Below are 13,701 nucleotides of genomic sequence, written 5' to 3'. Positions count from 1 at the left end.
AATGAGAATCTATGTTAGGTGTGCCCTAGAAATATGTATTTTAACAAGTTCTCCAGGTGATAATAGTGTTAAACTTTGATTAAGTGTTGTCTGTTTAATCATAGGCAACAATCATACAATATTGTGATTATTCAACACAGTCACAAGAAATTACTTGAAATGAAGTAGAATGGTAAAGCTCTTCAGTTCCCAGAAAGATATATATCCCAAGGGAGATTCTTCCAGAAAACAAAAGACCTCTGATCAGAATATTCAATCAACAGCCAGGATACAGTTTTTTCTGTAACAGGACATGACATTTGTTTTGGACCAGAAACTTTCGTGTATTGGTTGCTGTTTTCTCCTCTTTACATATAGTTATTATTGTATTTCTGTTTATCTCATAGATTAAGAAAGTTAAGGTGAAGAGTAGTTTCTTAACTATAAGAAAACAAACAGCTGGTAAGACAAATTCAAAGATGAATGTGTATCAACTAGAGATTTAGTACTAAATGCGATAACAGGACATTTTACCTTTTCGCTTTGGGGACTGTAAACCCAACACACATAGGTGTAGATATTTTAAAATGTGCATATATGGGAATGTAGGCATCCAAGGGATCCTAGGAACTCAAAGAAGCAATACTGGACATTTGAGATTGTTCCATAGCATTCAATCTTCATTTTTCTAAAACCATTGGTTTTATCTAGAATATATTTTGTTCTGGGGAGATATACTCCAAGGGTCCAGGAATGGAACAACGACTTAAATAAACTAATCAGTGTATTGCATTCATGAAACCACAGAGGTTCAGTTTTGTGATCTCAGCCACCTCAAAGTACATCGCAAGATGATTATCTATGCTTCCTGGGCTGCAAATGGTTCTGACCAAAAGTGCTGGTACAGTTTTGGGCCATGAGGAAACGCAGCCTGAGTGAGTGACACACAGAGGGAACAAATTAAAGAATCACAGACACTGTACTTAACACCCATCTAGCTGGCTTTTTTTAAAAAAACATATGAATCAATAAATTTTCATAGCAGTTTAAACCTGTTTGAAATGCGTTTCTACTGCATTGAGGGAAGTTTTCTTACAAAAAGCAATTAAAAAGCAATTAAAAACTATCGGCATAAATTTGCATATGGCAGATGTGAATTCAAATTTAAATGGTAAAAAGACTTCATTTAATTTTGGAGTTACTAATTATATTAAAATTTCCCACAGCTTCAATGTATAGTCTGTTCTCCTTTTAAATTCCCTCAATAAAAATACGCCAGTCTCTTTCAAAGTTCCTCTCACAAACTATATGTCTACATACATCTCATATTCTGCTATTTAGAAAAATTTGGCTGGCAGAAATTATGGGTTGGCAGGATCACATGTTTTTATTAAACTGGGTTAGGGCTTGAAGGTTTAATTTGTCACACCTCCTTCCCTTCCAGATTCTGAAGCAACTAAAAAATATACACAAGAACCAATAGGGATTAAAATATCAACTTTAATATAGTAAGTGAAAAAAAAAGCAAATTTCAGAACAGCATGTATAGTATGCCACCACTTGTGTTTAAAAAAGATTGTTACACACACATACTCACACACAATACGCTTGCAAATACAAGGAATAGCTCTGAAGGATACATAAGTCATGGTAGCAGTGGTTACCTTTGGGAAGTAGGACTAGGGGAAGGAGGCCAGGGGCGGGAATAAAGAAAGAGACTTAGCCTTTACTGTGTATCTTTTTGTACTGTCTGACTTTCACCAAAAGCTTGTGTTGTTTTTCTAAAACCCAATTTATATATTAACAATAATTAAACGACAGGTATTGGCTTTGTTGTTGATAGGGCTAAATTGGAGAGTAAAGCGTGCACCTGAAGCTAAAGCGAACTTTTGACCCACATCTAAAGACTTCTGCATTCTCTTTCTCAAGCAGAAAGTAGCAAAGGTTCGCTCAGCTATGTAGTGCAAGACTCAAGTCTTTCCCACAGCACTGTGAGCAATGAGACGAAGGGCCAAGAAGTGGCTAGGTTCCCTAGCTAATATAATCCTTTTCTCAATCTCATTAAGTTTACTACCCGCCCCCTCCACAAAGTACCAAAATAATATTAATGGGACACGGGTAGCAACTTTTTTAACGAATACTTTTGAGAGGTGAATTCTTTTGCTTCCTTCAGTCAGGAACATGCATTAAGGTAGAGGACAGACCACAACACATTGTTGGACACTTTGTCCCCTGAAATCACAGCAGTTAACATTTAAGACTCTGGTCAATAACAGGGCTGTGGTGGGCTGCCCCTTCCAAGGAGACTCGCTGTGTATTTATTCTTAGGAAAGCTATGGTCCCCCCTGTGTAAATTGCTGACCAGTTCAAATCTGGCCATTGAGAGTCTCTGAAGTGAGTCACAACAGGACAGAAATTAAATTAACTCTGAAGCTACACTATACCTGCAGCTAAAATTTCACTCACTATTTTATTTCCAATTTACAATTATGTCCAAACCATACTACCTAACATAGCTTATCAAAATTATAAAATGGCCTCTGAAAACAACATTCAAATAGTGCAGATAATACAATGTCAACAATGCAATGAAAATGTATTAATTTCAACTCTATGACACCCTCCCCAACTATTAAATGAATGCTCCAAATTAAATTTCTATTGAAGTCCAAAGGAATTAATGTCCAAAATTCTGCCTTTCTCAATTTCTTGTTTTTCTCATTTCAGCCATATATATCTCACAAAGATGTCTGGATAGACATGAGTGGGGATCCTTCAGCAGCTGCAGCCTGGGCTGTCATCCTCTTGGTTGGCTGTCGTTCCTTCAAGACCTAAGGAGCTGAATTAATCTAACCCCACAATGGCATATCATACATTTTTCAGAGTCCAAGGGGTCCACAGGACATCAAATTATCAAGGTATCGAACCTCCCATCAAAGTGAAAAAAAAAAAACCACACTAACCCCCAACCATGAGAACAGTTAGCCCAACCAAATGTATGCCCCCAGGACTAAGGGCAAATCAGACCCATACTGCTGCTGTGAATCAAATTTCACAGCTGAGACTTACTGGCACCAAAAATAAGAAAAGTAGACAGAAAAAAAAAAGTGGGAAAAGAGAATATCTTCTTGGTTTCCTCCTCAGCATGTTGCCAAGCTGTCTGTGCTGGCAGTCTGGATTCCATGACCTGTGAACTTAAACTAATTTGGAAGATATGTCCTAAACAACTGATTGTACTAGCCCCAAATGTGCAGTTTCCAGGTCTTATTACCTTTCTACTGCTTATGGAGATTATGTCAGAACCCCACCGATAATGAAGGTTCCTTCCATTGTTTATTGTAATTTGCAGTAGGGTTCACTCTTATTTGCTCATGAGTTTCTTAGGATGAGCCAAGTAATAGAATTGGAAAACAAAACTACATTAGATTTCTATCTACCACTGCCAGCACTTAAAACATCATTAGGTCTACAGATGATCTAGCCCTATTTGTACTCCACAGTTCTGCTGGGAAAGCATGATAGATGAGACTTTCCATCTTTGCAAAGAATCAAAACCTATTTTTCTTCAGTCTTTCCTGGTTTGGGTAAATACCCTGCTCACCTCCTATGTTGTGACTGATGTTTCCTAAGAACCAAAGCTAAAACCTAATCTAAAAATTTGAAAAAAATCATTCTTGGACTAGGAAAGAAATCTGTATCATTCAGATTCCAGATTTCTGCTCTTTTATTTTGAGTACCTGGACACCCCTGACACCCCTTATTAAAACTCAGTCTTCCTTTGCTCCATGAATGAATATCCTAGGTGGGGCTAGCTTAATGTAACTTACGGCTAGCAGACCCAACTTGTGGTGAAGCGTGCCTGTACAGCCCAAACTTGTTAAGATCCATTGTATATTTACAACTGTCATCCAAAACTGATATAGACAAGACAGCTCTTAATGCCTCTGATCACCAAAATTCATCTCCACCTGAATTTTCCATTTGGAATTTGGTCCTCATCAATAATGTAAAGTTATTCAATCTGTGTTTATGTATTAACATGCAAAGTGATCATCCTAGTAAGTTAGAACTGAAAATGCAACTTGGACACGTGACCAAAAGGAGCTTTGTACTCCTTTCTAAATTAAGACTTGTGAAGCCATCTATGGGTGAGATTTGAGATTGCTAACACACTTAGTGCATCACATGGGCTATCTCAGGAAGCTTCACAACTCGGAGTGTAGAGGATCCTAGTATCAAAAAGAGGTGAGAGGTGTTTAGCTACCTTCAACTTACTACCTTCTCCCAAGAGCAAAGTATGGGCCAGTGGATGCTACATCTTACTCTTCATACTACTCAGTGAAATCATTGTCCTGTGGAGAAGAACTAGTGAAAAGGCTGAAGAGAACGGCAAAAAGTTTCTTCCAAAACTATCAGAAAAAATGTGCAAAAAAGGAGATGGTTTTTACAAACTGTCAAGCATGAAAGCATTTTGTGTGTACAGACTTTACAAATATACTTAACAAATTTCAACATGACCTCTAAGATGTTTTTACCAAATCGTAGACATAGATATGGAAGTCATCATCAAATTTGATGAAGTACACGGAGGGTTTTGCTTCTACCTGATGGATGACCATGCCCGTTCTCTTGGAGCCATCCTCTTTGGCATATTCCACCTGTTTGCCTACTAGGCTGTCTACAACTTCTCCTGGTTCCCTCTCTGCTGGAGGAGAATCATTGGGATCTTGAAGGATGCGGAGATCACCATCTTTATAGTCATCTAAGAGCTGATACATATATAACACAGGATCTTTTTCGTAGGTGATGTAAAACCATGTGCTCATGATAGGTGCCTGAGCTAAGACCATCCCTCTCCATTCATTTTTGGAACCTTCTTCTGTCTCAAAAATATGTTCCACTGCTTTGCCAATCATGATTTCTGCTAAGTGTGTGTCACTGATTCTAGATGATGCAACTCTATTGGGAAGGACTTCAAGTGATGACACTCTTTCATCTCTGTGAAGTTCCAATCCATAAACACAGTCAAATCCATCATATTTGATAAGATACAGAGAGGGATTTACAGGTACCTGATCCAGTACGGTTCCCTTCCACTGTGTTAGAGGTTCATCTCCATCTTTCCATCCGTGTTGAATTCTGCAGCCCACGATATTTCTCCGAGCCTGGGACGTGAGTCTGCTCCGATGTTTCTTGTGTGCAGCCTTCTTTTTCATCATGGTTACAGATACACTAGCATCTCCTGTGCCTGTCCTGGATCGCTGCCCTGCAGCTCCCTTTCCAAATGGGGTCTTCATGCCTGCGAGCAGCACAGTCACGAGGATGACCGAAAAAGGAAATTTAAAAAATAAATAAATAAATTCAATGCATAATACATTGAGCTTTTTCTCCTAATTAGAGCACCCCGCACACCCACGCCTATATCCCCCCAGAGCTGCATGGCAAAGCTGAATCTGCAGGCACGCTGGCTGCATGCCTGAAGCACCGCAAGGCAGCTGTGGTTTAGAACAGAAGAAATGGGTATGAACCCAATCCCACCCCACTGCCCCGCCTTGCATTCAACACCATCCTGGCCTGCGGGGTGCGGGTTCCCCACCGTCCCGGATTGAGGGCCTCACGTGCCCAAATTGGACACCTCGCTGCTGCCTCGGCTGTGAGCCTGTGGTGAAGGAGGATCAGCAGGCGACCAGCTGGATGCTTGCAAGAGCTGTGAGGCGAGGAAGCGAGGGGTGAGTTAAGGAGCGCGGCGGAGCAGGCAGCAGGCGAAGAGGAGAGAGGCAGCGTTCCTAATGCTCGCCTCCTGGTCCTTGTGGGCGGCGGCCCCTTTGCCACATCGGGGTTCTACCAGACGCAGCTACTGCAGCAGTCTCCTCCCTCTTTTCGTGGCGCAGCTTCCTGCCAGGAGAAAAACCTCCCCTTCCTGCCAAACACTGCACGGCACTCCCGCCCCCAATCAAACCGCACCGCTTCCCAGGGCTGAGGATCTGCTCCTTGGCTTTCAGCTCCTCCCCTCCCTCACGTCTGGAGTTGCAGAATCCACCGCTGCTGGGGCCGCCCCTGCCCGGACTGCTTTGCATCTTACAGGAATTTCCCCTTTCCTTTTCCACGTGCCCTTATGGTATTCTTTTCGTACAAACCCCTACACTTCCTCTTACTTTAAGGGGATTTGGAAGCATGAATGAAGTGCACTACTTATTCAGTCTCCCATTTTGACTCGATCTACATTTTTTTCCCCTAGAGTTTTCATTTCCAGACTTGTTGAGGGGTTTTCATCCCTGTTTTTCTTTTTCCCCATGTGCAAATGAATTGCATGCCGCATAATAAACACTATGTAAAATTCAGAAAATTGGCATGGAGAGGAAAACAAAAGTTCAAGGAACACACCTCCTATTTTGCTTCATAAAGTTCAGCACCAGCATTTTCAAACACAATTTATTTTTTAAATTTGCTTATTTTTATTTGAAAGGCAAAATTACAGAGAGAAAGGAGAGACAGAGGAAGAAAGATTTTGATCCACTGGTTCACTCTTCAGATGGCTGCAATAGCTGGAGCTGAAGTATTCCAAAGCTAGGATCCTCTCGGGTCTCCCCACGTGGGTGCAAGGCACAAAGACTTGAGCTGTGGTCTGCTGCTTTCCCAGGCCGGAAGCAGAGAGCTGCTGCAAAGTGAAGCAACCAGGACACAAACTAGCGCCTGTATGGGATGTGGTACTTGCAGGCAGAGGACTAGTCTCTTGAGCTACTGTGCAAGCCCTAGCACAAATATTTTTAAATAGTTTTATTGTTTCCTCCTAATGTCAGACATTTTGAAATGCACTTATAAATTGTGCTTTTAAATGAATGATTAACTTGTACACGTGAACAAAATAAATATCATAAGTATGAATCACTGACACCAGGCTGATGGAAGAAAGTACTATTGATGGAAGAACTCAGAGCAAGGATATGGGCAGCTGTTGCTCAATTCCCAGGTTTCCTGAAAGAATGGGAGAATGATAGAATGAATTTGGAATTAAGAAGTGTGTGCTCAGTTTCTGTCCAACTCCCTTGTTGATGTAAGTGCTCATGGCCCTCTTTTGATTAGTTGGTGATATGTATTTTAGCGAATTTTTATGATGGTAAAGTGGACTCCACTCAGTCTGCAGGGTATATACAGGCAGTAGTTATAGTTTGCTGGAAAAGAATCCCCCAGGACAAGATGAACTTCAGGTGCCATCTCTAGGAAGGAATAATGACCTTGTGAGTGTAAAACAAACTGCACCTGTTCCTGAATTTGGTGAATTAATTTTAGTAAAATCAGGGCAAGAAAATTTTAAATTAAGAGAGGGAGGCTTGGAGACAGCAGGAAAATAGGACTCAGTCGCATATAACATCTACATGAAAGGCACTGTATTGGGGTTGGTTTACTAGAGGATGTGATGTGGTATCTCATTGTGGATTTAATCTGCATTTCTCTAATAATGAATGATGATGAGTTTCTTGTACTTATTGTACAACTGCATAATCACAGAAAAGTCTATTCATACCCTTTGTAATTTTTTAATGATTTGATGGATGTGTGTGTATGAGAGAGAGAAAGAGAGAGAGAGAGAATGTCTTCCCTCCACTGGTTCACTTGCCAAATGCCTACAAAAGCAAGGGTTTGGGTGAAGTCAAAGGCACAAGCCTGGAACTCTATCCAGGTCTACCACACGGGTGGCAGAAGTACTTTACCAGCCATCTGCTTGTCTCCCAGAAGACATGTCAAGTGGAAACTGGATTGTGGAAAGGGTAGCCAGGATTTGAACTTGACACTGTCACTGGCAATTGGGCACTCAGAGATTCTTGCCTTCAGTCAAGAAGGAATATCAGGTATGAGACATAGTGGTGGTAAACAGGGTAGCAGGGTTTAATGGGGTAGGACGTCTGTCAGAATGGGTGGGTAGCCTCTAGACACAGTGTTAGAGAGAGGAGTCATTCAGAAGGGTAAACAAGTTACATAACCTGAAGGAGAGTATACCTGACAGACCAAGCAGGTGTCTCAGGACAGACTGAACATGAACTCTACATCCATATTGGGGTTTATTAAGAGGTTGAGATTCAGCCCATCCACTATTTTTCCTTCCAATCATCATCATCATCATCATCTTCTTTATCTGAGATGATGAGTTTTCTGGATGTGTAGTGGGTAAAATCCCACCCAAGACCTCATTGGTCGATGTTATTAGGATAAATAACTCAGTTGGTATTGGGAGGAAAGGATTCTCTTGTGATTTTTTCCTTGCGTGGGGGAAACATGTTACATGTTACATATGAGGATATTTTTATATTTACATGTATACAATTGTTCTTGAAAAAGAGATATTAATTTTTATACAATGTATGATTTATGACAATTATAAAGAAAGGAAACAAGAATATATTCATATATAAATGATGTTAGTGAAGACAATACTTATAGCTATGTATATGCAAACAAACTCATTCACACATATTAATACTCTGTGTTAATTTCCACATATGATACAAAATGTGTGGTATTTGTATTTCTGTGTCTGGCTTATTTTGTTGCAAGGGTCAGGATTTCATATTTTTTGGCTGAGTAATATTCTTTCTGCAGTCACCAAATGATAGGCATTTAAGTTGATTCCATGTCTTTGCAGTTATGAAAAAGTGGGATAGTTGTTTCATAGTTCATTTATTGAAAACTTTTTATACTGTTTCCATAATGATTTTATTAATCTGCACTTTATTTAATTTTAAACTCTTATCTTTATTTACTATTTTCCATAAGTTTAACACTCTATTAGGCAATGATAACAGCACATGGCAAGTAGAAAATAATAACAAAGAACAGCAACAAAACCCTGAAACAAACAGAAAACCAAAAAGCCCTACTATTCCTCAGGTGTATAAATAAAGGTTGTACATAATAATCAAACACCAGAATGTCACTCTCGCATCTATATATATTTTGGGGGGCTCTGTGTATTAGTTATTACAGATAAGGGAAAACATATTTGTGTTTGAGGGGCTGGTTTATTTCACTACCCATTTATTTAGCAAGTCATCCATTGATGGACATCTGGGTTGATTTCATTTCTTATCCATTGTGGACTGAGCTTTTATAACACAGAGTATAGATAACTCTTTCATACGATGATTTAAATTTGTTTGGATAAATTCCAAACAGTGGGATTACTGGGTCATGTGGTAGATCTATTTTCAGATGTCTAAGGAATCTTCAGAGTGTCTTACATAATGTTTGCACCAATTTACATATCCACCAAGGGTGAATTAGTGTAACTTTCCCCCAACATCCTCATAAGCATCTATTATTTTTGAATTTTTGGATTTTAGCCATTCTTACTGGGATAAAGTAACCCTTCATTGTGTCTTTTATTTGTGCATACCTGATGACTAATAGACATGATCAACAGTTGTGAGCTGCTGCCAATCTCACCACTACAAGCAGGATGAAATCTCTCCAGAACCCACTGGTTGAAATAGCCCACCTTAGAGTCTCCATTTGCCCATATATGTTCACTGCCAACACATGGCTGGGGTAGATGATCAATTTGTTCTGTCTTCCATCTTCTGTTGTGGTACCAGGTATTCTCTGCAGGCACCAATGTACTGCCATGTCCCCCATGTGTATCTGGATATACTGCCCACTCACTCATCTAAGCCACTGAGGAGGCCCAATTTTGACTCATGCACTCTACGGCCTGACCATGGAATCTCTCCATGGTTGGGGTTCTGAGTCTAGCAATTCAATTAGGGGGGATTCCCAAAGAAAGTTCATCTGAGGTGATCCTAGACCTGATTCTTGGGTGTGCATGCCAATACAGGGTCTGGCACGGTCCATCACCCCAATCAGCTTATGTACATGCTGGTGGTTGCAGTTGCTGGGTCAGTTCTATCTTCAGCCCTATCTTCCACGCAAACCAATAGGTATTGCAGCCCAGCCAAATCCTGCTAACCACACACTCGGTCCTCACATACACCAGTAAGAGCTGAAGACTAGTCAGAGCAACTCTCAATAACCCCCACTAGGCCCACCCCTTGCACTGATTCCCATGCTTGCCAGTATGTACAGCAGACTTGTCCAGTCTGTCCCATATCCCATTCAGCTCTCATATACTTCAATGGGCTTTGAAACCTAGTTCAACCCAACCAGCCCCACTAACCAGCCCACACACATGCTAGTGGGTTCTACTCTCTGTCTAGTCATGCCTGCCCCAGTTGTGGTTCTCATGCTCACTAGTCAGAGTGGCAACCCAGGAGGAAGTGCTCACTGTTTCTCTAATGATCTCAATCCCACTCCTGGATCTTATACTCTCTAGGTGGTTTTGCAGTTTAACTTGACAGAAGTTGGCCCCTGTGCCAGTATCTGCCACCTGATGCTGCAGCAAAGTCCAACCAACCCATACCCACTCTGAGTTATGTATGCACTTATAGGAACAGTCAACTCAGCCTGGCTTTTCCTTGATCCAGCTCACATGAGGCCAAAAAGTATTGTAGCCCTGCCTGGCCTGGTCTGCCCCCATCTCAACTCACGTTCTTCAGTAGGAGTGGTGATCCAGCAGGGGAGCCACAGGCCGCCCCCTACAGGGTTTGCTATCTCCACCACTGGGTCTCATGTGTGCTGGTTGTATGCTGTGGCTCAGTCTGGCATTGCCCACCTCACTTCAGCATTTTCTAGTGGGTGCTGTAGCCTGGCTGGGCCAGGCCAACCCTCAATTCCATCTCATCCTGGTGGGGGCTACAGCCTAGCCAAGCCCAGCTGTCCCCAGTCCTGGCCCTCATGTGAACTATGTTGTGTTGCGGCCCAACCCGGCCTGACCCACCCTCCATTCTGGTGCTCAGATTCACCAGTGGGTGATGTGAACTGGCCCTGTCTGGTTCATCCCCGACCTGTGCCAAATGTATGCCGTGAGTACCATTACCTGGCCTGGTCTAGGCTGCTCCCTATTGTGGTTCTTGCACTCACCTGAAGAGACTGTGTCCCAACACAGGAGTTTCTCAAGCTCCTCCATCAGAACCTCTCCCAATGCCAGATCTTGCTCACACTGGTGGATCCATGGGCCAGCCCTACTTAGTCCACCTCCTGTCCTAGCAAGAACAGTGGGCATTTCTTAAAGGATTAAATTCAAATGGTCAAGGGATACATGAAAAATATTCAGGATCACTAGCCATCAGGAAAACGCAAATAAAAGCCACAGTGAGGTTTCACAGTGGCTAGCATTGAAACATCAAAAAAAAAAAAAACAATAAATCTTAGTGAAGTTATAGAGAAAAAGGTATGCTAAGCCACTCTTGGTGTGAGTATTAACTAGTAGAATCCTTATGTAGGACAGTATGGAGATACTCAGTATCTCAACATAGAGCTACCAAATGACCCAGCCATCCCACTCCTGGGAATTTATCCAAGGGTAATTAAATTAGCATATGAAAGAACTATTTGCTACCTCATGCTTATTGCAGCTCAAGTCACAACAGCTAAGACACAGAACAAATCCATATGTCTCAGTTTCCAACTGTAGCATCTTCAGTTGTTCAGTGCTCATGCATGTATGTGTCTGAAACAGTGTTACACACAGAAACATAGATCCAGCCATTCAGAGCCTACTAGTGAATGAAAGTTACACCTTCAGAGAGTGTAGCAAGCACCACTAGCCATTCCAAATGCTGTGGGACACAGAATGGATTGCCCCTGGTATCCACAGGCAGGCACTGTGACTCTGGGATTGCATCCTAGCCCATCAATACCCTGTGCAGAAGGGCGCTTCCTCAGATCTGCTTCTCTGGTCTTGTGTATCAGCTGCTACTTGTCCCAAGCCTCAAGAAGTTGAAGGGACCATCCCTGGATCATTCAGAGTAAGTGCTGCTTTAGAGATTGTGTTCAGAAATCCTATAACTCTGGAATGTAAGGTGGCCTGCTCTTTGCCCTTCATCTTGCGCTAAGCTTTGGCTCTCAGGGTGGTGAATGAACTGTTTTCTGTCTCCAAAGGAAAAATGGAGATTAGCAGTGACTACACATCAGAATCTCTAATACTGGGCTTTGGAGCAGTGGAAGGCAGTGTGGGTTCCTTTCATAGAGCAAAGTTGCTCAGATCCAAGTCAACTTTGTAGGCTGTATTACAAAGCCATTGAGGACTTCTCTAAATTCTCTTTTTTTTTTAAGTTTTTTTTTTGTTTGTTAATTTTTATTGGAAAGGCAGATATACAGAGAGGAGAGACAGAGAGGAAGATCTTCCGTCCTATGATTCACTCCCCAAGTGAGCACAACGCCGATACTATGCCGATCTGAAGCCAGGAGCCTCTTCCGGGTCTCCCACGTGGGTGCAGGGTCCCAAGGCTTTGGGCCGTCCTCGACTGCTTTCCCAGGCCACAGGCAGGGAGCTGGAAGGGAAGTGGGGCCGCCGGGATTAGAACCGGCGCCCATATGGGATCCCGGGCGTGCAAGGCAAGGACCTTAACCACTGCGCTACCGCGCTGGGCTCTCTAAATTCTCTTTGTAGTCTGGGCTTCTGGTCCTCAGTGATGGTGGGGCTCATGGAAATTTGCCACCACTATTTCCCACAAAAATGGAATCTTTTCTGGCCATGATGCCAGTGTAGGACCTGCAGTGTGCTATCTTCCTCGTTCTGCTGAATTTCAGAATCTGCACTGTTTAGAATTCCTGTTGCTTTTTTTTTTTTTTGATACAGTTTAGTTGGCACTGGGGTCTCCCTTCCCCCTCCCCCAAGTTCCCTCCCCTCCCCCCTCTTCTCCCCTCCAGTTTCACAGTGGGTGTCTTTCGTGAATTTTCCCAAATCCATCATGCTGCTGCTGGAGTGTCTCCAGCCATGTCAGAGACTGTCAGTCATTTCGTTGTGAGTTCATGCTTGTATCCAGGGCCCTAATGAAGATACAAGGAGGACTAGATCTTTGTTATTTATGGGCAGTAGCAATAACAGTGATAAAGGGGACATTGAAAAAATGATACAAAGGTTCATCTAGAAACACAAAAACCATGAGTAGCCGGAACTATCCTGAAGAATAAGAACCTACTGGGAGGGATCACAGTCCCAGATCTTTGGGCATATTATAGGGCAGTAGTTATCAAAGCAGCCTGGTACTGTTGCTTCCTTACTGATGTTTTGCTTCAGTCAGTCCCTTGGAAAGAGTCATTCCTTTGTTTTTCTGTTTCTTCTCTGTGGTGGAGGAGAGTACATGACGTTTGTACCCAGCTATCTTGTATTATACATCCTGTAAAACATTTTAAAGTCAGATAGTACAATGATTCTTTATTGCATTTTTCCCTCCTCAAGATATAATCTTGTAAAAATGTTATTTGGGTTCTGCATGATGGTTCAACGGCTAAATCCTTAACTTCGAAGGGCCAGGATCTCATATGAGCACTGGTTCACGTCCCAGATGCTATACCACCCATCTAGCACCCTGTCTATGGCCTGGGAAATCAGTAAAGGATGATACAAAGCCTTGGGAGCCTGCACCCAAGTAGGAGACCCAGAAGAAGCTCTTAGATCCTGGCTTCAGACTGGCTCCGCTTGGGCTATTATGGTCATTTGGGAAATGAACCAATGGAGGGGGAATCTTTTTCTCTGTCTCTCCTGCTCTCCGTGAATCTAATCTGCGTTTCCAATAAAAACAAATACATCTTTTAAAAAGTGTCATTTAAAGTTTGGTAAGAATTAGTTTTGATTTGTACATTGATATGAATATTGTATACATCTTA

The 13,701-nt window shown here is 42.1% G+C and overlaps 1 protein-coding gene across 2 annotated transcripts; it reads right to left on the bottom strand.

Moving 5' to 3' along the window:
* Window positions 1-1,468: 1,468 nt before the first annotated feature.
* SPIN3 (spindlin family member 3) lies at window positions 1,469-5,351 on the bottom strand. 2 transcript variants are annotated; one of them, XM_040997835.1, is made up of 2 exons: window positions 5,052-5,351; window positions 1,469-4,748 (listed from the first exon to the last, which is right to left on the bottom strand). In XM_040997835.1, exons 1-2 carry the CDS (start codon window positions 5,274-5,276, stop codon window positions 4,500-4,502), a joined length of 474 nt encoding a protein of 157 aa, XP_040853769.1. In that variant the 5' UTR covers window positions 5,277-5,351; the 3' UTR covers window positions 1,469-4,499. The 2 variants fall into 2 exon arrangements, with proteins under 2 accessions (XP_040853769.1, XP_040853762.1); XM_040997828.1 differs by having other exon boundaries at window positions 1,469-5,351.
* Between the last annotated feature and the right edge of the window lie 8,350 nt (window positions 5,352-13,701).

The sequence above is a fragment of the Ochotona curzoniae genome, unplaced genomic scaffold, assembly GCF_017591425.1.
Source record: "Ochotona curzoniae isolate NIBS_2020 unplaced genomic scaffold, NIBS_Ocur_1.0 contig_1274, whole genome shotgun sequence".
Lineage (NCBI taxonomy): Eukaryota > Metazoa > Chordata > Mammalia > Lagomorpha > Ochotonidae > Ochotona > Ochotona curzoniae.
Note: the sequence above shows the minus strand (reverse complement) of the source record. Positions and strands in the feature narration are given on the sequence as shown.

What these genes read in the sequence shown, in the direction of transcription:
- SPIN3 (XM_040997828.1), bottom strand. Translation starts at nt 5,276, where the DNA reads ATGAAGACCCCATTTGGAAAGGGAGCTGCAGGGCAGCGATCCAGGACA.